The sequence below is a fragment of the Oncorhynchus gorbuscha genome, linkage group LG01, assembly GCF_021184085.1.
Source record: "Oncorhynchus gorbuscha isolate QuinsamMale2020 ecotype Even-year linkage group LG01, OgorEven_v1.0, whole genome shotgun sequence".
NCBI lineage: Eukaryota > Metazoa > Chordata > Actinopteri > Salmoniformes > Salmonidae > Oncorhynchus > Oncorhynchus gorbuscha.
In genome coordinates this window covers 118,068,241-118,094,316 of record NC_060173.1, presented here as the reverse complement: position 1 = coordinate 118,094,316, position 26,076 = coordinate 118,068,241, and the positions used below count along the sequence as shown (strand labels likewise).

Below are 26,076 nucleotides of genomic sequence, written 5' to 3'. Positions count from 1 at the left end.
GTTTATTATGGATCCCCATTAGTTCCTGCCAAGGCAGCAGCTACTCTTCCTGGGGTTTATTATGGATCCCCATTAGTTTCTGCCAAGGCAGCAGCTACTCTTCCTGGGGTTTATTATGGATCCCCATTAGTTTCTGCCAAGGCAGCAGCTACTCTTCCTGGGGTTTATTATGGATCACCATTAGTTCCTGCCAAGGCAACAGCTACTCTTCCTGGGGTTTATTATGGATCCCCATTAGTTTCTGCCAAGGCAGCAGCTACTCTTCCTGGGGTTTATTATGGATCCCCATTAGTTCCTGCCAAGGCAGCAGCTACTCTTCCTGGGGTTTATTAGGGATCCCCATTAGTTCCTGCCAAGGCAGCAGCTACTCTTCCTGGGGTTTATTATGGATCCCCATTAGTTCCTGCCAAGGCAGCAGCTACTCTTCCTGGGGTTTATTATGGATCCCCATTAGTTCCTGCCAAGGCAGCAGCTACTCTTCCTGTGGTTTATTATGGATCCCCATTAGTTCCTGCCAAGGCAGCAGCTACTCTTCCTGGGGTTTTTAGGGATCCCCATTAGTTCCTGCCAAGGCAGCAGCTACTCTTCCTGGGGTTTATTATGGATCCCCATTAGTTCCTGCCAAGGCAGCAGCTACACTTCCTGGGGTTTATTATGGATCCCCGTTAGTTCCTGCCAAGGCAGCAGCTACTCTTCCTGGGGTCCAGCAACATTAAGGCAGTTATATAATAAAAAATATTACATGACATTACATTCCATATCACTTTTCACAATACATTAAGTGTGTTCCCTCAGACCACTACTCTACTACCACATATCTACAATACATTAAATGTGTTCCCTCAGACCACTACTCTACTACCACATATCTACAATACATTAAGTGTGTTCCCTCAGACCACTACTCTACTACCACATATCTACAATACGACATCCATGTGTACATGTGTCTGTAAGGGGCCAAGAGCGCTGCCCTGGGGAATGCCTGATTCTACCTGGATTATATTTGAGGAGGATTCCATTAAAGAACACCCTCGGTGTTCTGTTAGACAGGTAACTCTTTATCCACATTATAGCAGGGGTTGTGAAGCCATAACACATATAACATGTAACCCTCAAAACACAATATAGAAGGGGATGTAAAGACATAACAGATACGATTTACCAGCAGCAGCCAATCAGTCATTTGTGTAAGTGCCGGTGCTTGTTGAATGCCCTTCTCTATAGGCGTGCTGAAAATCTGTTGTCAATGTGTTTACTGTAAAATAGCATTGTATCTAGTCAAACATAATTTTTTCCAAAAGTTTACTAAGGGTTGGTAACAGGTCAACTTTCACAAGGCCGCAGGGACAGACTGATTACCAGGACGTGTGCTCACAGCATGCACGGACCAACTTGCAAGTGTCTTCACTGACATTTTCAACCTCTCCCTGACCGAGTCTGTAATACCTACATGCTTCAAACAGACCACCATAGTCCCTGTTGCCAAGAAAGTGAAGATAACCTGCCTAAAGGCTGGTCATGGCTCACATCAACACCATTAGCCCAGAAACCCTAGACCCACTCCAATTCACATACTGACCCAACAGGTCCACAGATAATGCAACCTCAATCACACTCCACACCGCCCTTTCCCACCTGGACAAAACGAACAGTACCGGTCAAAGGTTTAGAACATCTACTCATTCAAGGGTTTGTCTATATTTTTACTATTTTCTACATTGTAGAATAATAGTGAAGACATCACAACTATGAAATAACACATATGGAATCATGTAGTAACCAAAAAAGTGTTAAACAAAAAAATATATATATATTTATATTTTTATTTTAAAAATATTTATATTATTTATTAATATTATAATATTTATATTTGCAAAACATTTTTTTGACCGGTAGTGTATATTCATTGAGCTATAAAACAACGGCCTCCACCGTGAGGTCTGAAAATGCCATAACGAGCACACGCTCATTCTGTGTTGCCAAAGGAATAGCGCCTTGGCATATTTTTCCTGTTGTCATATTCTGAGTTTCCTCAGCCAAAATAATTAGCCAGAGGGCTAATTCAAAGGAAAGAGAGAAACTCTCTCGTAAGTCCCGTCCTTAACGAATTCTCACATGTTTTCAACACTTCCCTTTGTGTCACGTGAAAGACGTGATGTAAATTCACTGTTAAGACTATTGTTGATGTCAATGATAACTACTGATACCGTAAATTCAAGGGATCTGTCTATGTCAAAACACCTTAACGGTTCGTTCAGTTCATTTGGATAAAAAAACGAATTAATTAAATCAGAAGCATGTAAGTCTTTGTTAAGTAAATTATGTTAAGTTAATTATTATTATAAGTAAAAATGATCTTGAATATCCATAGCCAAAGTCACAGCACTCTACAGTATGAATTCTAGATAAGATACATAGAGCTTCTGTAAAATGTGGACCACAAAGCTCCACCCTCTTTTGCGTGTTCAGTGTTTCAGTCAGGTTGTCCAAATGTCTTTATCATGAGTTCTGTTTCCTTTGTCTTCTCTGCTGACCCTAAAGTGAGTATAGCTGGTGATGGTATGTACAATATATCAACAAATACTTTCTCTGTGGGTGGGGGGGTGGGGGGACTTGGATTTGTCTTGACCGAGACAGTAGCAGGATCTCTGTTTGACCTTGTGTTTTCTCTTCCAGAGGACGACGTTAAGACCAACAGTGGGAATGGTGCCATAGCAGGTAACCACATCGTCCTCATTCCATATCACTCTTATAGTAATCTGTTGTATACTAACTACTATTGCTACGTAATAACAGGCAGTGAATTAACACTTTTTTTTTTTGATCGGTCTTTATTAGATGAAGAAGATTTTGAATCTGGTAGGTAAGTTTTTATTAGAGTCATGGTTTTGATAGATTCTGTAGATTTATCTGTTTTCTTTCAATATAGTGTTCATCAGTATCTTTTGTGGTTCATCTGTACGATGAAAAGACAGAGAGCGTTATTCACGAGGTTTATCTTCTCTTTATTTTCCACCGGTGTGATATTCTAGAGGACCTCAGAGAAGGTCAATATACCAATTCATATTTCTTGCTGTGAATCGTTTTGTCAATTTATAATTTGACTGTTTACTGTAGTAGTTATTTATGTATGTATTCTCTTGGTTTGGAGAGTATAAAACCATATTAAAGTATTCACACCCCTTGACTTTTTCCACATTTTGTCGTGTTACTGCCTGAATTAAAAATGGATTATATGTAGATTATTTTGGTCAATAGCCTACACACAATAACCCATAATGTCAAAGTGGAATTATGTTTTTAGATTTTTTTTGAAAGGCACTAAAGTAAAACTACAACTACTTTGTGTTATGTTTGGAGGCAATACAATACAACACATTACTGAGTACCACTGCTGTCACGACTTCTACCGAAGTCGTTGCCTCTCCTTGTTCGGGCGGTGCTCGGCGTTCGACGTCACCGGTCTTCTAGCCATCATTGATCCATTTTTAATTTTCTATTGGTTTTGTCTTGTCTTCCCACACACCTGTTTTCAATCCCATTCATTACCTGTTGTGTATTTAACCCTCTGTTTCCCCTCATGTCCATTTACACTTCATTTTGACTCTCCTGTGCCTGACTTCCCTGCCACCTATACACACAACGCTGACAACTGCCCATATTTTCAAGCATAGTGGTGTCTGCATCATGTTATGGGTATGCTTGTAATCATTAAGGACTGAGGAGTTTTTCAGGATAAAGCACAGGAACAATCTTAGAGGAAAACCTGGTTCAGTCTGCTTTCCACCAGACACTGGGAGATGAATTCAGCTTTCAGCAGGACAATAACCTAAAACACAAGGCCACATCTACACTGGAGATACTTATAGAGTTATAGATTTGACTTAAATCAGCTTGAAAATCTGTGGCAAGACCTGAAAATGGTTATCTAATAATGATCAACAACCAATTTGACAGAGCTTGAAGAATTTGGAAAAGAATCATGGGCAAATGTTGCACAATCCAGGTGTGGAAAGTTCTTATAGACTTACCCAGAAGACTCACAGCTCTTATAGACTGACCCAGAAGACTCACAGCTCTTAGAGACTGACCCAGAAGACTCACAGCTCTTATGGACTGACCCAGAAGACTCACAGCTCTTATGGACTGACCCAGAAGACTCACAGTTCTTATAGACTGACCCAGAAGACTCACAGCTCTTAGAGACTGACCCAGAAGACTCACAGCTCTTATGGACTGACCCAGAAGACTCACAGCTCTTAGAGACTGATCCAGAAGACTCACAGTTCTTATGGACGGACCCAGAAGACTCACAGCTCTTAGAGACTGAAAAGACTCATCTTATGGACTGACCCAGAAGACTCACAGCTTGAGACTGACCCAGAAGACTCACAGCTCTTAGAGACAGACCCAGAAGACTCACAGCTCTTATAGACTGACCCAGAAGACTCACAGCTCTTAGAGACTGACCCAGAAGACTCACAGCTCTTAGAGACTGACCCAGAAGACTCACAGCTCTTAGAGACTGACCCAGAAGACTCACAGCTCTTAGAGACTGACCCAGAAGACTCACAGCTCTTAGAGACTGACCCAGAAGACTCACAGCTCTTAGAGACTGACCCAGAAGACTCACAGCTCTTAGAGACTGACCCAGAAGACTCACAGCTCTTAGAGACTGACCCAGAAGACTCACAGCTCTTAGAGACTGACCCAGAAGACTCACAGCTCTTATAGACTGACCCAGAAGACTCACAGCTCGTAGAGACTGACCCAGAAAAATCTAAAACCATGTTTTCACTTTGTCATTATGGGGTATTGTGGGTAGATGAGTGAGACAAAAACATATATTTAATCCATTTTGAATTCAGGCTGTAACACAACAAAATGTGGAATAAGTCTCGGGGGAATACTTCCTGAATGCCCCGTAGATAATACCATTGTAATGAATGTTCCCAGTGTATCCCGAAGAGGCTGAAGAAGGAGCGATGGGTGGCATCTACATCTGTAAGATGGTTTTTCATTGACAAATTCATTGACACTTTTATCAATCAATCATCCTTATTTTTTCTGTAAGATAACGATGCTTGCACCATAGATTTACAGCTTTTATGTTGTTGATGATCTTGTAGTCGTTTATGGTGTTGTTGTTGTTGATGTTTATCTTGTAGTCGTTTATGTTGTTGTTGTTGTTGATGTTAATCTTGTAGTCGTTTATGTTGTTGTTGTTGTTGATGTTTATCTTGTAGTCGTTTGTTGTTGTTGATGTTAATCTTGTAGTCGTTTATGTTGTTGTTGTTGATGTTTATCTTGTAGTCGTTTGTTGTTGTTGATGTTAATCTTGTAGTCGTTTATGTTGTTGATGTTAATCTTGTAGTCGTTTATGTTGTTGTTGATGTTTATCTTGTAGTCGTTTATGTTGTTGTTGTTGTTGATGTTTATCTTGTAGTCGTTTATGTTGTTGTTGATGTTAATCTTGTAGTCTTTTATGTTGTTGTTGTTGATGTTTATCTTGTAGTCATTTGTTGTTATTGATGTTGTTGTTGATGTTAATCTTGTAGTCGTTTATGTTGTTGATAATCTTGTAGTAGTTTATGTTGTTGTTGTTGTTGATGATAATCTTGTAGTCGTTTATGTTGTTGTTGATGTTTATCTTGTAGTCGTTATTGTTGTTGTTGTTGTTGATGATAATCTTGTAGTCGTTTATGTTGTTGTTGATGGTTATCTTGTAGTCGTTATTGTTGTTGTTGATGTTTATCTTGTAGTCGTTTGTTGTTGTTGATGTTGTTGTTGATGTTAATCTTGTAGTCGTTTATGTTGTTGATAATCTTGTAGTAGTTTATGTTGTTGTTGTTGTTGATGATAATCTTGTAGTCGTTTATGTTGTTGTTGATGTTTATCTTGTAGTCGTTATTGTTGTTGTTGTTGTTGATGTTAATCTTGTAGTCATTTATGTTGTTGTTGATGTTAATCTTGTAGTCGTTTATGTTGTTGTTGTTGTTGATGTTTATCTTGTAGTTGTTTATGTTGTTGTTGATGATGTTTATCTTGTAGTCGTTTGTTGTTGTTGTTGATGTTTATCTTGTAGTCGTTATTGATGTTGATGTTAACCTTGTAGTCGTTTATGTTGTTGTTGATGATGATGTTAATCTTGTAGTCGTTTATGTTGTTGTTGATGTTTATCTTGTAGTCGTTTGTTGTTGTTGATGTTAACCTTGTAGTCGTTTATGTTGTTGTTGATGATGATGTTAATCTTGTAGTCGTTATTGTTGTTGTTGATGATGATGTTAATCTTGTAGTCGTTTATGGTGTTGTTGATGATGTTTATCTTGTAGTCGTTATTGTTGTTGTTGTTGATGATGTTAATCTTGTAGTCGTTATTGTTGTTGTTGATGATGATGTTAATCTTGTAGTCGTTTATGTTGTTGTTGTTGATGTTTATCTTGTAGTCGTTTGTTGTTGTTGATGTTAACCTTGTAGTCGTTTATGGTGTTGTTGATGATGTTTATCTTGTAGTCGTTATTGTTGTTGTTGTTGATGATGTTAATCTTGTAGTCGTTATTGTTGTTGTTGATGATGATGTTAATCTTGTAGTCGTTTATGTTGTTGATGTTATTGTTGTTGTTGTTGTTGATGTTTATCTTGTAGTCATTATTGTTGTTTCCAGCGGGATTCCGGCGGAGTTTCCGTCTGTGGAGGAGGATGACCCACCGTAAGCGTCGCCAATCCTGCTACTCCTGTTCTCCCAACACCTCGGCTCTGTCCAGCCCCTATGAAGAGGTGGTCAGCTACAAGAGACGACCTGACGACCCGCACAGACTGATCATCCTCGTAGGTGAGGAGCTCACTGCTTATATATTGTTTATGTTTTGTATCAGAAGACGATGATGATGAAATTATTTGTTATTGTCCTTTGTCACAGGGGAAACAGACATGAGTCTTCCTAAACCCTCTGAGACAGTCTTACAGACACAGCTTATAGGTTGGGGTATCACATCTACTGTAGTGGTGTAGGGCTGACGATGTGTGTTTCTACAGGTCCTTCTGGTGTCGGGGTGAATGAACTGAGGAAAAGACTGATCAAACTCAACCCACACACCTTCCAGGGAGCTGTGCCTCGTAAGTTTATATTCCATCTGTAGTGTCTAGTATCATGTTTATATTCCATCTGTAGTGTCTAGTATCATGTTTATATTCCATCTGTAGTGTCTAGTATCATGTTTATATTCCATCTGTAGTGTCTAGTATCATAAGTTTATATTCCATCTGTAGTGTCTAGTATCATAAGTTTATATTCCATCTGTAGTGTCTAGTATCATAAGTTTATATTCCATCTGTAGTGTCTAGTATCATGTTTATATTCCATCTGTAATGTCTAGTATCATGTTTATATTCCATCTGTAGTGTCTAGTATCATAAGTTTATATTCCATCTGTAGTGTCTAGTATCATACGTTTATATTCCATCTGTAGTGTCTAGTGTCATAAGTTTATATTCCATCTGTAGTGTCTAGTATCATAAGTTTATATTCCATCTGTAGTGTCTAGTATCATGTTTATATTCCATCTGTAGTGTCTAGTATCATAAGTTTATATTCCATCTGTAGTGTCTAGTATCATAAGTTTATATTCCATCTGTAGTGTCTAGTATCATAAGTTTATATTCCATCTGTAGTGTCTAGTATCATAAGTTTATATTCCATCTGTAGTGTCTAGTATCATAAGTTTATATTCCATCTGTAGTGTCTAGTATCATAAGTTTATATTCAATGGTGGAAAAAGTACCCAATTGATTCACGAGAGAAATGAAGTCAAGAACTACAGTATATGTAGTGGTGGAAAAAAGGATCCAATTGGAGTTAAAGTATAGATACCTTCATAGAAAGTTACTGAAGTAAAAGTGGAAGTCACCCAGTAAAATACTACTTGAGGAAAAGTCTATAAGTATTTGGGTTTAAATATACTTAAGTGTCAACGTTAAAAATGTAATTGCTAAACTATACTTAAGTATCAAAAGTAGAAGTTAAAAAGTATAAATCATTTTAAATTCCTTCTATGAAGCAAACCAGACTGCACCATTTTCTTGTATTTAAAAATGTACGGATAGTCAGGGGCACATTACAACACAATTACAACAAGTACGTGAATTTCACCGTTCTCCTGTCCTGCTAAGTACTCAGCATGTAACGAATACTTATTTTCCACCATAATTTGCAAATAAATTAATAAAAAATCCTACAATGTGATGTTCTGGATTTTTTTTTTCTCATTTTGTCTGTCATAGTTGAAGTGTACCTATGACGAAAATTACAGGCCTCTCATCTTTTTATGTGGGAGAACTTGCACAATTGGTGGCTGACTAAATACTTTTTTGCCCCACTGTATAGTGTATGTGGACACTTTAAGTGCTGTTATTGTGAAGTGGAAACATCTAGGAGCAACACCGTCTCAGCAGTGAAGTGGTAGGCCACACAAGCTCACAGAACGGGACCTCCGAGTGCGGAAGCGTGTAGCTGTTAGAGGAATTCTAAATTCCTACATGTTTTGTAGTCAAAACCAAATTCACACTCTTATCTATTTCATAATAAGTTGTAAATGTATCATTTGCATGAAATAGAAAGGAACCAGTCTTAAAAACAAGTTCAGCATTTATTCTTGATGAGTACTGACCCAAAATACAAAGAACATTTCATTTTAAAGAGAAGATCAAAATGACGTCATCAGTTCTCACACTTTCTCCGATCTACACAATAGCGCAGTGTCTTCAGGTCTGGAGATTGTCTTCTACTCCCCTCATAAAACAAACATTCCAATCTGTCTAAAAGATATACTCTTCTCCACTAATGGAACATCAAAGAACATTCTTATCTTTCTGAAAAGATATAGCCTCCTTCTCCCTTAAACCCGCAAGGTACAGACAATTCATTTGTTTTACCTACATTTTCAGTCCTAGTTTAACCAAGAACCCATACATTTCATACCACAACATAATAGTTTTAAAATAAATGGTTCTAATTTAAATGTATACATAATTAATCATTTCAACTATAATTTCCTCCAACAGTAGCGCGTAAAAATCCTCTGTCCACAGTTGCCACTCTTATTACCGAGTTCCAAACTGCCTCTGGAAGCAAAGTCAACAAAATACCTGTTTGTATGGAGCTTCATAAAACGGGTTTCCATGGCCGAGCAGCCGCACACAAGCCTAAGATCACCATGCGCAATGCCAAGCGTCGGCTGGAGTGGTGTAAAGCTTGCTGGACTCTGGAGTAGTGGAAATGCATTCTCTGGAGTGATGAATCGGACTGCACCATCTGGCAGTCCCACTTACGAATCTGGGTTTGTCGAATGGCAGGAGAACGCTACCTGCCCAATGCATAGTGCCATCTGTAAAGTTTGGTGGATGAGGAAATGGGCTGTTTTTCATAGTTCGGGGCTGGGCACCTTAGTTCCAGTGAATGGACATCTTAATGTTACAGCATACAGTACAATCAGACCATAAGTCTCCTCTATGTATATCTGTACTGTATGTATCCTCTATGTCTCCTCTATGTATCTCTGTACTGTATGTCTCCTCTATGTCTCCTCTATGTATCTCTGTACTGTATGTATCCTCTATGTCTCCTCTATGTATCTCTGTACTGTATGTCTCCTCTATGTCTCCTCTATGTATATCTGTACTGTATGTATGCTCTATGTATCTCTGTACTGTATGTATCCTCTATGTCTCCTCTATGTATCTCTGTACTGTATGTCTCCTCTATGTCTCTTCTATGTATCTCTGTACTGTATGTATCCTCTATGTCTCCTCTATGTATCTCTGTACTGTATGTCTCCTCTATGTCTCTTCTATGTATCTCTGTACTGTATGTATCCTCTATGTCTCCTCTATGTATCTCTGTACTGTATGTCTCCTCTATGTCTCCTCTATGTATCTCTGTACTGTATGTCTCCTCTATGTCTCCTCTATGTATCTCTGCACTGTATGTCTCCTCTATGTCTCCTCTATGTATCTCTGTACTGTATGTATCCTCTATGTCTCCTCTATGTATCTCTGTACTGTATGTATCCTCTATGTCTCCTCTATGTATCTCTGTATTGTATGTATCCTCTATGTATCCTTTATGTATCTCTGTCTCCTCTATGTCTCCTCTATGTCTCCTCTATGTATCTCTGTACTGTATGTATCCTCTATGTATCTCTGTACTGTATGTATCCTCTATGTCTCCTCTATGTATCCTCTATGTATCTCTGTACTGTATGTATCCTCTATGTATCCTCTATGTATCTCTGTACTGTATGTATCCTCTATGTCTCCTCTATGTATCTCTGTACTGTATGTCTCCTCTATGTCTCCTCTATGTATCTCTGTACTGTATGTCTCCTCTATGTCTCCTCTATGTATCTCTGTACTGTATGTATCCTCTATGTATCCTCTATGTAATAATAATAATATGTATCTCTGTACTGTATGTATCCTCTATGTCTCCTCTATGTATCTCTGTACTGTATGTATCCTCTATGTCTCCTCTATGTCTCCTCTATGTATCTCTGTACTGTATGTATCCTCTATGTATCTCTGTACTGTATGTATCCTCTATGTCTCCTCTATGTATCCTCTATGTATCATCTATGTATCTCTGTACTGTATGTATCCTCTATGTCTCCTCTATGTCTCCTCTATGTATCTCTGTACTGTATGTATCCTCTATGTCTCCTCTATGTATCTCTGTACTGTATGTATCCTCTATGTCTCCTCTATGAATCTCTGTACTGTATGTATCCTCTATGTCTCCTCTATAAATCTCTGTACTGTATGTATCCTCTATGTCTCCTCTATGTATCTCTGTACTGTATGTATCCTCTATGTCTCCTCTATGTATTATCTTGTCACATAACTGGACTTGCGGTCTGTTCTGACTGATGTTATTGTGTTTTAGTGGTTGTCCTATGTGGTGTATGTTGTGATGTGATAGAGGTGGGTTGTATCTCTGTACTGTATGTATCCTCTATGTATCTCTGTACTGTATGTATCCTCTATGTCTCCTCTATGTATCTCTGTACTGTATGTCTCCTCTATGTATCTCTGTACTGTATGTATCCTCTATGTCTCCTCTATGTATCTCTGTACTGTATGTATCCTCTATGTATCTCTGTACTGTATGTCTCCTCTATGTATCTCTGTACTGTATGTCTCCTCTATGACTCCTCTATGTATCTCTGTGCTGTATGTATCCTCTATGTATCTCTGTACTGTATGTATCCTCTATGACTCCTCTATGTATCTCTGTACTGTATGTATCCTCTATGACTCCTCTATGTATCTCTGTACTGTATGTATCCTCTATGACTCCTCTATGTATCTCTGTACTGTATGTATCCTCTATGTATCTCTGTACTGTATGTCTCCTGTATGTATCTCTGTACTGTATGTATCCTCTATGTCTCCTCTATGTATCTCTGTACTGTATGTATCCTCTATGTATCCTTTATGTATCTCTGTACTGTAAGTATCCTCTGTGTTGTTGTGATGTGATAGAGGTGGGTTGTAATTCTGTATGGATGTTTTATCGTTCTCAGACACAACGCGACCAGCCAGAGATGGAGAGGTGACTGGCAAAGAATATAACTTTGTCACCAAAGAGCTGTTTGATTACATGGTGTGCAACCACAGGTAATGCTAGTGATTTGGTTTCATGTTAGTTCTAGTAATTTCCAAGTAGCCTACCTCTTAGACTAGCGGTTAAGAACATTGGGCCAGTAAGTGAAAGGTTGCCGGTTCGAATCCCGAATCCCGACAAGGTGAAAAATCTGTAGATATCCTTAACGCTAATTGTTCATGTAACTCGTACCCGGACAGGAGCGTCTGTTACATGACTCAAATGTAACTCGTACCCGGATAGGAGCGTCTGTTACATGACTCAAATGTAACTCGTACCCAGATAGGAGCGTCTGTTACATGACTCAAATGTAACTCGTACCCGGATAGGAGCGTCTGTTACATGACTCAAATGTAACTCGTACCCAGATAGGAGCGTCTGTTACATGACTCAAATGTAACTCGTACCCGGATAGGAGCGTCTGTTACATGACTCAAATGTAACTCGTACCAGATAGGAGCATCTGTTAGATGACTCAAATGTAACTCGTACCCGATAGGAGCATCTGTTACATGACTCAAATGTAACTCGTACCCGATAGGAGCGTCTGTTACATGACTCAAATGTAACTCGTACCCGATAGGAGCGTCTGTTACATGACTCAAATGTAACTCGTACCCGGATAGGAGCGTCTGTTACATGACTCAAATGTAACTCGTACCCAGATAGGAGCGTCTGTTACATGACTCAAATGTAACTCGTACCCAGATAGGAGTGTCTGTTACATGACTCAAATGTAACTCGTACCCCGATAGGAGCGTCTGTTACATGACTCAAATGTAACTCGTACCCAGATAGGAGTGTCTGTTACATGACTCAAATGTAACTCGTACCCAGATAGGAGTGTCTGTTACATGACTCACATGTAACTCGTACCCAGATAGGAGCATCTGTTACATGACTCAAATGTAACTCGTACCCAGATAGGAGTGTCTGTTACATGACTCAAATGTAACTCGTACCCGGATAGGAGCGTCTGTTACATGACTCAAATGTAACTCGTACCCAGATAGGAGCGTCTGTTACATGACTCAAATGTAACTCGTACTCGGAGAGGAGAGTCTGTTACATGACTCAAATGTAACTCGTACCCGGATAGGAGCGTCTGTTACATGACTCAAATGTAACTCGTACCCGGATAGGAGCGTCTGTTACATGACTCAAATGTAACTCGTACCCGGATAGGAGCGTCTGTTACATGACTCAAATGTAACTCGTACCCGATAGGAGCGTCTGTTAGATGACTCAAATGTAAATGTGATATTAGGTGCCCTATAAAGTACCCCATGACTCACATGTAAAATGTGATATTAGGTGCCCTATAAAGTACCCCATGACTCACATGTAAAATGTGATATTAGGTGCCCTATAAAGTACCCCATGACTCACATGTAAATGTGATATTAGGTGCCCTATAAAGTCCCCCATGACTCACATGTAAATGTGATATTAGGTGCCCTATAAAGTACCCCATGACTCAAATGTAAATGTGATATTAGGTGCCCTATAAAGTACTCCATGACTCACATGTAAATGTGATATTAGGTGCCCTATAAAGTACCCCATGACTCACATGTAAATGTGATATTAGGTGCCCTATAAAGTACCCCATGACTCACATGTAAATGTGATATTAGGTGCCCATTAAAGTACCCCATGACTCACATGTAAATGTGATATTAGGTGCCCTATAAAGTACCCCATGACTCAAATGTAAATGTGATATTAGGTGCCCATTAAAGTACCCCATGACTCACATGTAAATGTGATATTAGGTGCCCATTAAAGTACCCCATGACTCACATGTAAATGTGATATTAGGTGCCCATTAAAGTACCCCATGACTCACATGTAAATGTGATATTAGGTGCCCTATAAAGTACCCCATGACTCACATGTAAATGTGATATTAGGTGCCCATTAAAGTACCCCATGACTCACATGTAAATGTGATATTAGGTGCCCTATAAAGTACCCCATGACTCACATGTAAATGTGATATTAGGTGCCCATTAAAGTACCCCATGACTCACATGTAAATGTGATATTAGGTGCCCTATAAAGTACCCCATGACTCACATGTAAATGTGATATTAAGTGCCCTATAAAGTACCCCATGACTCAAATGTAAATGTGATATTAGGTGCCCTATAAAGTACCCCATGACTCACATGTAAATGTGATATTAGGTGCCCTATAAAGTACCCCATGACTCACATGTAAATGTGATATTAGGTGCCCTATAAAGTACCCCATGACTCAAATGTAAATGTGATATTAGGTGCCCTATAAAGTACCCCATGACTCACATATAAATGTGATATTAGGTGCCCTATAAAGTCCCCCATGACTCACATGTAAATGTGATATTAGGTGCCCTATAAAGTACCCCATGACTCAAATGTAAATGTGATATTAGGTGCCCATTAAAGTACCCCATGACTCAAATGTAAATGTGATATTAGGTGCCCATTAAAGTACCCCATGACTCACATGTAAATGTGATATTAGGTGCCCTATAAAGTACCCCATGACTCAAATGTAAATGTGATATTAGGTGCCCTATAAAGTACCCCATGACTCAAATGTAAATGTGATATTAGGTGCCCTATAAAGTACCCCATGACTCAAATGTAAATGTGATATTAGGTGCCCATTAAAGTACCCCATGACTCACATGTAAATGTGATATTAGGTGCCCATTAAAGTACCCCATGACTCACATGTAAATGTGATATTAGGTGCCCTTTAAAGTAACCCATGACTCACATGTAAATGTGATATTAGGTGCCCTATAAAGTACCCCATGACTCACATGTAAATGTGATATTAGGTGCCCATTAAAGTACCCCATGACTCACATGTAAATGTGATATTAGGTGCCCTATAAAGTACCCCATGACTCACATGTAAATGTGATATTAGGTGCCCATTAAAGTACCCCATGACTCACATGTAAATGTGATATTAGGTGCCCATTAAAGTACCCCATGACTCAATGTAAATGTGATATTAGGTGCCCATCCCATGACTCATGTAAATGTGATATTAGGTGCCCATTAAAGTACCCCATGACTCACATGTAAATGTGATATTAGGTGCCCTATAAAGTACCCCATGACTCACATGTAAATGTGATATTAGGTGCCCATTAAAGTACCCCATGACTCACATGTAAATGTGATATTAGGTGCCCTATAAAGTACCCCATGACTCACATGTAAATGTGATATTAGGTGCCCATTAAAGTACCCCATGACTCACATGTAAATGTGATATTAGGTGCCCTATAAAGTACCCCATGACTCACATGTAAATGTGATATTAGGTGCCCATTAAAGTACCCCATGACTCACATGTAAATGTGATATTAGGTGCCCTATAAAGTACCCCATGACTCACATGTAAATGTGATATTAGGTGCCCTATAAAGTACCCCATGACTCACATGTAAATGTGATATTAGGTGCCCTATAAAGTACCCCATGACTCACATGTAAATGTGATATTAGGTGCCCTATAAAGTACCCCATGACTCAAATGTAAATGTGATATTAGGTGCCCTATAAAGTACCCCATGACTCACATGTAAATGTGATATTAGGTGCCCTATAAAGTCCCCATGACTCAAATGTAAATGTGATATTAGGTGCCCTATAAAGTACCCCATGACTCACATGTAAATGTGATATTAGGTGCCCTATAAAGTACCCCATGACTCACATGTAAATGTGATATTAGGTGCCCTATAAAGTACCCCATGACTCACATGTAAATGTGATATTAGGTGCCCTATAAAGTACCCCATGACTCACATGTAAATGTGATATTAGGTGCCCTATAAAGTCCCCATGACTCACATGTAAATGTGATATTAGGTGCCCTATAAAGTACCCCATGACTCACATGTAAATGTGATATTAGGTGCCCTATAAAGTCCCCCATGACTCAAATGTAAATGTGATATTAGGTGCCCTATAAAGTACCCCATGACTCACATGTAAATGTGATATTAGGTGCCCTATAAAGTCCCCCATGACTCAAATGTAAATGTGATATTAGGTGCCCTATAAAGTACCCCATGACTCACATGTAAATGTGATATTAGGTGCCCTATAAAGTACCCCATGACTCACATGTAAATGTGATATTAGGTGCCCTATAAAGTACCCCATGACTCACATGTAAATGTGATATTAGGTGCCCTATAAAGTACCCCATGACTCACATGTAAATGTGATATTAGGTGCCCTATAAAGTACCCCATGACTCACATGTAAATGTGATATTAGGTGCCCTATAAAGTACCCCATGACTCACATGTAAATGTGATATTAGGTGCCCTATAAAATACCCCATGACTCAAATGTAAATGTGATATTAGGTGCCCTATAAAGTACCCCATGACTCACATGTAAATGTGATATTAGGTGCCCTATAAAGTACCCCATGACTCACATGTAAATGTGATATTAGGTGCCCTATAAAGTACCCCATGACTCACATGTAAATGTGATATTAGGTGCACTATAAAGTACCCCATGACTCATATGTAAATGTGATATTAGGTGCCCTATAAAGTCCCCCATGACTCACATGTAAATGTGATATTAGGTGCCCTATAAAGTAGCCCATGACTCAAATGTAAATGTGATATTAGGTGCCCATTAAAGTACCCCATGACTCACATGTAAATGTGATATTAGGTGCCCTATAAAGTACCCCATGACTCACATGTAAATGTGATATTAGGTGCCCTATAAAGTCCCCCATGACTCACATGTAAATGTGATATTAGGTGCCCTATAAAGTACCCCATGACTCACATGTAAATGTGATATTAGGTGCCCTATAAAGTCCCCCATGACTCAAATGTAAATGTGATATTAGGTGCCCTATAAAGTACCCCATGACTCACATGTAAATGTGATATTAGGTGCCCTATAAAGTACCCCATGACTCACATGTAAATGTGATATTAGGTGCCCTATAAAGTACCCCATGACTCACATGTAAATGTGATATTAGGTGCCCTATAAAGTACCCCATGACTCACATGTAAATGTGATATTAGGTGCCCTATAAAATACCCCATGACTCAAATGTAAATGTGATATTAGGTGCCCTATAAAGTACCCCATGACTCACATGTAAATGTGATATTAGGTGCCCTATAAAGTACCCCATGACTCACATGTAAATGTGATATTAGGTGCCCTATAAAGTACCCCATGACTCACATGTAAATGTGATATTAGGTGCCCTATAAAGTACCCCATGACTCACATGTAAATGTGATATTAGGTGCCCTATAAAGTCCCCCATGACTCACATGTAAATGTGATATTAGGTGCCCTATAAAGTACCCCATGACTCAAATGTAAATGTGATATTAGGTGCCCATTAAAGTACCCCATGACTCACATGTAAATGTGATATTAGGTGCCCTATAAAGTACCCCATGACTCACATGTAAATGTGATATTAGGTGCCCTATAAAGTACCCCATGACTCACATGTAAATGTGATATTAGGTGCCCTATAAAGTACCCCATGACTCACATGTAAATGTGATATTAGGTGCCCTATAAAGTACCCCATGACTCACATGTAAATGTGATATTAGGTGCCCTATAAAGTCCCCATGACTCACATGTAAATGTGATATTAGGTGCCCTATAAAGTACCCCATGACTCAAATGTAAATGTGATATTAGGTGCCCATTAAAGTACCCCATGACTCACATGTAAATGTGATATTAGGTGCCCTATAAAGTACCCCATGACTCACATGTAAATGTGATATTTAGGTGCCCTATAAAGTACCCCATGACTCACATGTAAATGTGATATTAGGTGCCCTATAAAGTACCCCATGACTCACATGTAAATGTGATATTAGGTGCCCTATAAAGTCCCCCATGACTCAAATGTAAATGTGATATTAGGTGCCCTATAAAGTACCCCATGACTCACATGTAAATGTGATATTAGGTGCCCTATAAAGTCCCCCAAGTCCCCCATGACTCAAATGTAAATGTGATATTAGGTGCCCTATAAAGTACCCCATGACTCACATGTAAATGTGATATTAGGTGCCCTATAAAGTACCCCATGACTCACATGTAAATGTGATATTAGGTGCCCTATAAAGTCCCCCATGACTCACATGTAAATGTGATATTAGGTGCCCTATAAAGTACCCCATGACTCAAATGTAAATGTGATATTAGGTGCCCTATAAAGTACCCCATGACTCACATGTAAATGTGATATTAGGTGCCCTATAAAGTACCCCATGACTCAAATGTAAATGTGATATTAGGTGCCCTATAAAGTCCCCCATGACTCACATGTAAATGTGATATTAGGTGCCCTATAAAGTACCCCATGACTCACATGTAAATGTGATATTAGGTGCCCTATAAAGTCCCCATGACTCACATGTAAATGTGATATTAGGTGCCCTATAAAGTCCCCCATGACTCACATGTAAATGTGATATTAGGTGCCCTATAAAGTACCCCATGACTCACATGTAAATGTGATATTAGGTGCCCTATAAAGTACCCCATGACTCACATGTAAATGTGATATTAGGTGCCCTATAAAGTACCCCATGACTCACATGTAAATGTGATATTAGGTGCCCTATAAAGTACCCCATGACTCACATGTAAATGTGATATTAGGTGCCCTATAAAGTACCCCATGACTCACATGTAAATGTGATATTAGGTGCCCTATAAAGTACCCCATGACTCACATGTAAATGTGATATTAGGTGCCCTATAAAGTACCCCATGACTCACATGTAAATGTGATATTAGGTGCCCTATAAAGTACCCCATGACTCACATGTAAATGTGATATTAGGTGCCCTATAAAGTACCCCATGACTCACATGTAAATGTGATATTAGGTGCCCTATAAAGTACCCCATGACTCACATGTAAATGTGATATTAGGTGCCCTATAAAGTACCCCATGACTCACATGTAAATGTGATATTAGGTGCCCTATAAAGTCCCCCATGACTCACATGTAAATGTGATATTAGGTGCCATGACTCACATGTAAATGTGATATTAGGTGCCCTATAAAGTACCCCATGACTCACATGTAAATGTGATATTAGGTGCCCTATAAAGTACCCCATGACTCACATGTAAATGTGATATTAGGTGCCCTATAAAGTACCCCATGACTCACATGTAAATGTGATATTAGGTGCCCTATAAAGTACCCCATGACTCACATGTAAATGTGATATTAGGTGCCCTATAAAGTACCCCATGACTCACATGTAAATGTGATATTAGGTGCCCTATAAAGTACCCCATGACTCACATGTAAATGTGATATTAGGTGCCCTATAAAGTACCCCATGACTCACATGTAAATGTGATATTAGGTGCCCTATAAAGTACCCCATGACTCACATGTAAATGTGATATTAGGTGCCCTATAAAGTACCCCATGACTCACATGTAAATGTGATATTAGGTGCCCTATAAAGTCCCCCATGACTCACATGTAAATGTGATATTAGGTGCCCTATAAAGTCCCCATGACTCACATGTAAATGTGATATTAGGTGCCCTATAAAGTACCCCATGACTCACATGTAAATGTGATATTAGGTGCCCTATAAAGTCCCCCATGACTCACATGTAAATGTGATATTAGGTGCCCTATAAAGTCCCCCATGACTCACATGTAAATGTGATATTAGGTGCCCTATAAAGTCCCCCATGACTCACATGTAAATGTGATATTAGGTGCCCTATAAAGTACCCCATGACTCACATGTAAATGTGATATTAGGTGCCCTATAAAGTCCCCCATGACTCACATGTAAATGTGATATTAGGTGCCCTATAAAGTACCCCATGACTCACATGTAAATGTGATATTAGGTGCCCTATAAAGTACCCCATGACTCACATGTAAATGTGATATTAGGTGCCCTATAAAGTACCCCATGACTCACATGTAAATGTGATATTAGGTGCCCTATAAAGTACCCCATGACTCACATGTAAATGTGATATTAGGTGCCCTATAAAGTACCCCATGACTCACATGTAAATGTGATATTAGGTGCCCTATAAAGTACCCCATGACTCACATGTAAATGTGATATTAGGTGCCCTATAAAGTACCCCATGACTCACATGTAAATGTGATATTAGGTGCCCTATAAAGTACCCCATGACTCACATGTAAATGTGATATTAGGTGCCCTATAAAGTACCCCATGACTCACATGTAAATGTGATATTAGGTGCCCTATAAAGTACCCCATGACTCACATGTAAATGTGATATTAGGTGCCCTATAAAGTACCCCATGACTCACATGTAAATGTGATATTAGGTGCCCTATAAAGTCCCCATGACTCACATGTAAATGTGATATTAGGTGCCCTATAAAGTACCCCATGACTCACATGTAAATGTGATATTAGGTGCCCTATAAAGTACCCCATGACTCACATGTAAATGTGATATTAGGTGCCCTATAAAGTACCCCATGACTCACATGTAAATGTGATATTAGGTGCCCTATAAAGTCCCCCATGACTCACATGTAAATGTGATATTAGGTGCCCTATAAAGTACCCCATGACTCACATGTAAATGTGATATTAGGTGCCCTATAAAGTCCCCCATGACTCACATGTAAATGTGATATTAGGTGCCCTATAAAGTCCCCCATGACTCACATGTAAATGTGATATTAGGTGCCCTATAAAGTACCCCATGACTCACATGTAAATGTGATATTAGGTGCCCTATAAAGTACCCCATGACTCACATGTAAATGTGATATTAGGTGCCCTATAAAGTCCCCCATGACTCACATGTAAATGTGATATTAGGTGCCCTATAAAGTACCCCATGACTCACATGTAAATGTGATATTAGGTGCCCTATAAAGTACCCCATGACTCACATGTAAATGTGATATTAGGTGCCCTATAAAGTACCCCATGACTCACATGTAAATGTGATATTAGGTGCCCTATAAAGTACCCCATGACTCACATGTAAATGTGATATTAGGTGCCCTATAAAGTACCCCATGACTCACATGTAAATGTGATATTAGGTGCCCTATAAAGTACCCCATGACTCACATGTAAATGTGATATTAGGTGCCCTATAAAGTACCCCATGACTCACATGTAAATGTGATATTAGGTGCCCTATAAAGTCCCCATGACTCACATGTAAATGTGATATTAGGTGCCCTATAAAGTACCCCATGACTCACATGTAAATGTGATATTAGGTGCCCTATAAAGTACCCCATGACTCACATGTAAATGTGATATTAGGTGCCCTATAAAGTCCCCCATGACTCACATGTAAATGTGATATTAGGTGCCCTATAAAGTACCCCATGACTCACATGTAAATGTGATATTAGGTGCCCTATAAAGTCCCCCATGACTCACATGTAAATGTGATATTAGGTGCCCTATAAAGTACCCCATGACTCACATGTAAATGTGATATTAGGTGCCCTATAAAGTCCCCCATGACTCACATGTAAATGTGATATTAGGTGCCCTATAAAGTACCCCATGACTCACATGTAAATGTGATATTAGGTGCCCTATAAAGTCCCCCATGACTCACATGTAAATGTGATATTAGGTGCCCTATAAAGTCCCCCATGACTCACATGTAAATGTGATATTAGGTGCCCTATAAAGTCCCCCATGACTCACATGTAAATGTGATATTAGGTGCCCTATAAAGTCCCCCATGACTCACATGTAAATGTGATATTAGGTGCCCTATAAAGTCCCCCATGACTCACATGTAAATGTGATATTAGGTGCCCTATAAAGTCCCCCATGACTCACATGTAAATGTGATATTAGGTGCCCTATAAAGTCCCCCATGACTCACATGTAAATGTGATATTAGGTGCCCTATAAAGTACCCCATGACTCACATGTAAATGTGATATTAGGTGCCCTATAAAGTCCCCATGACTCACATGTAAATGTGATATTAGGTGCCCTATAAAGTACCCCATGACTCACATGTAAATGTGATATTAGGTGCCCTATAAAGTCCCCCATGACTCACATGTAAATGTGATATTAGGTGCCCTATAAAGTACCCCATGACTCACATGTAAATGTGATATTAGGTGCCCTATAAAGTCCCCCATGACTCACATGTAAATGTGATATTAGGTGCCCTATAAAGTACCCCATGACTCACATGTAAATGTGATATTAGGTGCCCTATAAAGTACCCCATGACTCACATGTAAATGTGATATTAGGTGCCCTATAAAGTACCCCATGACTCACATGTAAATGTGATATTAGGTGCCCTATAAAGTCCCCCATGACTCACATGTAAATGTGATATTAGGTGCCCTATAAAGTACCCCATGACTCACATGTAAATGTGATATTAGGTGCCCTATAAAGTACCCCATGACTCACATGTAAATGTGATATTAGGTGCCCTATAAAGTACCCCATGACTCACATGTAAATGTGATATTAGGTGCCCTATAAAGTACCCCATGACTCACATGTAAATGTGATATTAGGTGCCCTATAAAGTCCCCATGACTCACATGTAAATGTGATATTAGGTGCCCTATAAAGTACCCCATGACTCACATGTAAATGTGATATTAGGTGCCCTATAAAGTCCCCCATGACTCACATGTAAATGTGATATTAGGTGCCCTATAAAGTACCCCATGACTCACATGTAAATGTGATATTAGGTGCCCTATAAAGTCCCCCATGACTCACATGTAAATGTGATATTAGGTGCCCTATAAAGTCCCCCATGACTCACATGTAAATGTGATATTAGGTGCCCTATAAAGTCCCCCATGACTCACATGTAAATGTGATATTAGGTGCCCTATAAAGTCCCCCATGACTCACATGTAAATGTGATATTAGGTGCCCTATAAAGTCCCCATGACTCACATGTAAATGTGATATTAGGTGCCCTATAAAGTCCCCCATGACTCACATGTAAATGTGATATTAGGTGCCCTATAAAGTCCCCCATGACTCACATGTAAATGTGATATTAGGTGCCCTATAAAGTCCCCATGACTCACATGTAAATGTGATATTAGGTGCCCTATAAAGTCCCCCATGACTCACATGTAAATGTGATATTAGGTGCCCTATAAAGTCCCCATGACTCACATGTAAATGTGATATTAGGTGCCCTATAAAGTACCCCATGACTCACATGTAAATGTGATATTAGGTGCCCTATAAAGTCCCCATGACTCACATGTAAATGTGATATTAGGTGCCCTATAAAGTACCCCATGACTCACATGTAAATGTGATATTAGGTGCCCTATAAAGTCCCCCATGACTCACATGTAAATGTGATATTAGGTGCCCTATAAAGTCCCCCATGACTCACATGTAAATGTGATATTAGGTGCCCTATAAAGTCCCCATGACTCACATGTAAATGTGATATTAGGTGCCCTATAAAGTCCCCATGACTCACATGTAAATGTGATATTAGGTGCCCTATAAAGTACCCCATGACTCACATGTAAATGTGATATTAGGTGCCCTATAAAGTCCCCCATGACTCACATGTAAATGTGATATTAGGTGCCCTATAAAGTCCCCCATGACTCACATGTAAATGTGATATTAGGTGCCCTATAAAGTCCCCCATGACTCACATGTAAATGTGATATTAGGTGCCCTATAAAGTCCCCATGACTCACATGTAAATGTGATATTAGGTGCCCTATAAAGTCCCCCATGACTCACATGTAAATGTGATATTAGGTGCCCTATAAAGTCCCCCATGACTCACATGTAAATGTGATATTAGGTGCCCTATAAAGTCCCCCATGACTCACATGTAAATGTGATATTAGGTGCCCTATAAAGTCCCCATGACTCACATGTAAATGTGATATTAGGTGCCCTATAAAGTCCCCCATGACTCACATGTAAATGTGATATTAGGTGCCCTATAAAGTCCCCCATGACTCACATGTAAATGTGATATTAGGTGCCCTATAAAGTACCCCATGACTCACATGTAAATGTGATATTAGGTGCCCTATAAAGTCCCCCCCATGACTCACATGTAAATGTGATATTAGGTGCCCTATAAAGTACCCCATGACTCACATGTAAATGTGATATTAGGTGCCCTATAAAGTACCCCATGACTCACATGTAAATGTGATATTAGGTGCCCTATAAAGTACCCCATGACTCACATGTAAATGTGATATTAGGTGCCCTATAAAGTCCCCCATGACTCACATGTAAATGTGATATTAGGTGCCCTATAAAGTCCCCCATGACTCACATGTAAATGTGATATTAGGTGCCCTATAAAGTCCCCCATGACTCACATGTAAATGTGATATTAGGTGCCCTATAAAGTCCCCATGACTCACATGTAAATGTGATATTAGGTGCCCTATAAAGTCCCCCATGACTCACATGTAAATGTGATATTAGGTGCCCTATAAAGTCCCCCATGACTCACATGTAAATGTGATATTAGGTGCCCTATAAAGTCCCCATGACTCACATGTAAATGTGATATTAGGTGCCCTATAAAGTCCCCCATGACTCACATGTAAATGTGATATTAGGTGCCCTATAAAGTCCCCCATGACTCACATGTAAATGTGATATTAGGTGCCCTATAAAGTCCCCCATGACTCACATGTAAATGTGATATTAGGTGCCCTATAAAGTACCCCATGACTCACATGTAAATGTGATATTAGGTGCCCTATAAAGTCCCCCATGACTCACATGTAAATGTGATATTAGGTGCCCTATAAAGTCCCCCATGACTCACATGTAAATGTGATATTAGGTGCCCTATAAAGTCCCCATGACTCACATGTAAATGTGATATTAGGTGCCCTATAAAGTCCCCCATGACTCACATGTAAATGTGATATTAGGTGCCCTATAAAAATGTATTAGGTGCCCCATGACTCACATGTAAATGTGATATTAGGTGCCCTATAAAGTACCCCATGACTCACATGTAAATGTGATATTAGGTGCCCTATAAAGTCCCCCATGACTCACATGTAAATGTGATATTAGGTGCCCTATAAAGTCCCCCATGACTCACATGTAAATGTGATATTAGGTGCCCTATAAAGTCCCCCATGACTCACATGTAAATGTGATATTAGGTGCCCTGTAAATGTAAAGTGCCCCCCCCATGACTCACATGTAAATGTGATATTAGGTGCCCTATAAAGTCCCCCATGACTCACATGTAAATGTGATATTAGGTGCCCTATAAAGTCCCCATGACTCAAAAATGTGATATTAGGTGCCCTATAAAGTCCCCCATGACTCACATGTAAATGTGATATTAGGTGCCCTATAAAGTCCCCATGACTCACATGTAAATGTGATATTAGGTGCCCTATAAAGTACCCCATGACTCACATGTAAATGTGATATTAGGTGCCCTATAAAGTCCCCATGACTCACATGTAAATGTGATATTAGGTGCCCTATAAAGTCCCCATGACTCACATGTAAATGTGATATTAGGTGCCCTATAAAGTCCCCCATGACTCACATGTAAATGTGATATTAGGTGCCCTATAAAGTCCCCCATGACTCACATGTAAATGTGATATTAGGTGCCCTATAAAGTCCCCATGACTCACATGTAAATGTGATATTAGGTGCCCTATAAAGTCCCCCATGACTCACATGTAAATGTGATATTAGGTGCCCTATAAAGTACCCCATGACTCACATGTAAATGTGATATTAGGTGCCCTATAAAGTCCCCCATGACTCACATGTAAATGTGATATTAGGTGCCCTATAAAGTCCCCCATGACTCACATGTAAATGTGATATTAGGTGCCCTATAAAGTCCCCCATGACTCACATGTAAATGTGATATTAGGTGCCCTATAAAGTCCCCATGACTCACATGTAAATGTGATATTAGGTGCCCTATAAAGTCCCCCATGACTCACATGTAAATGTGATATTAGGTGCCCTATAAAGTCCCCATGACTCACATGTAAATGTGATATTAGGTGCCTATAAAGTCCCCCATGACTCACATGTAAATGTGATATTAGGTGCCCTATAAAGTCCCCATGACTCACATGTAAATGTGATATTAGGTGCCCTATAAAGTCCCCCATGACTCACATGTAAATGTGATATTAGGTGCCCTATAAAGTCCCCCATGACTCACATGTAAATGTGATATTAGGTGCCCTATAAAGTCCCCATGACTCACATGTAAATGTGATATTAGGTGCCCTATAAAGTCCCCCATGACTCACATGTAAATGTGATATTAGGTGCCCTATAAAGTACCCCATGACTCACATGTAAATGTGATATTAGGTGCCCTATAAAGTCCCCC

At 39.3% G+C, this 26,076-nt stretch overlaps 1 protein-coding gene across 5 annotated transcripts in view; it reads left to right on the top strand.

Annotated features, from left to right (window-relative positions):
* Positions 1–26,076, top strand: part of mpp4a (MAGUK p55 scaffold protein 4a) — an 89,433-nt gene that overhangs the window by 41,172 nt on the left and 22,185 nt on the right. For 4 of the 5 annotated variants that reach the window (XM_046346651.1, XM_046346560.1, XM_046346292.1 and 1 more), the window contains 8 exons: positions 2,545–2,562; positions 2,680–2,721; positions 2,842–2,862; positions 3,036–3,050; positions 4,960–5,007; positions 6,668–6,835; positions 7,039–7,119; positions 11,580–11,673. In XM_046346651.1, the coding sequence (XP_046202607.1) occupies positions 2,545–2,562; positions 2,680–2,721; positions 2,842–2,862; positions 3,036–3,050; positions 4,960–5,007; positions 6,668–6,835; positions 7,039–7,119; positions 11,580–11,673 (487 nt within the window). The remainder of the gene's footprint in view (positions 1–2,544; positions 2,563–2,679; positions 2,722–2,841; positions 2,863–3,035; positions 3,051–4,959; positions 5,008–6,667; positions 6,836–7,038; positions 7,120–11,579; positions 11,674–26,076) is intronic. The other variant, XM_046346482.1, reaches the window with a different exon arrangement.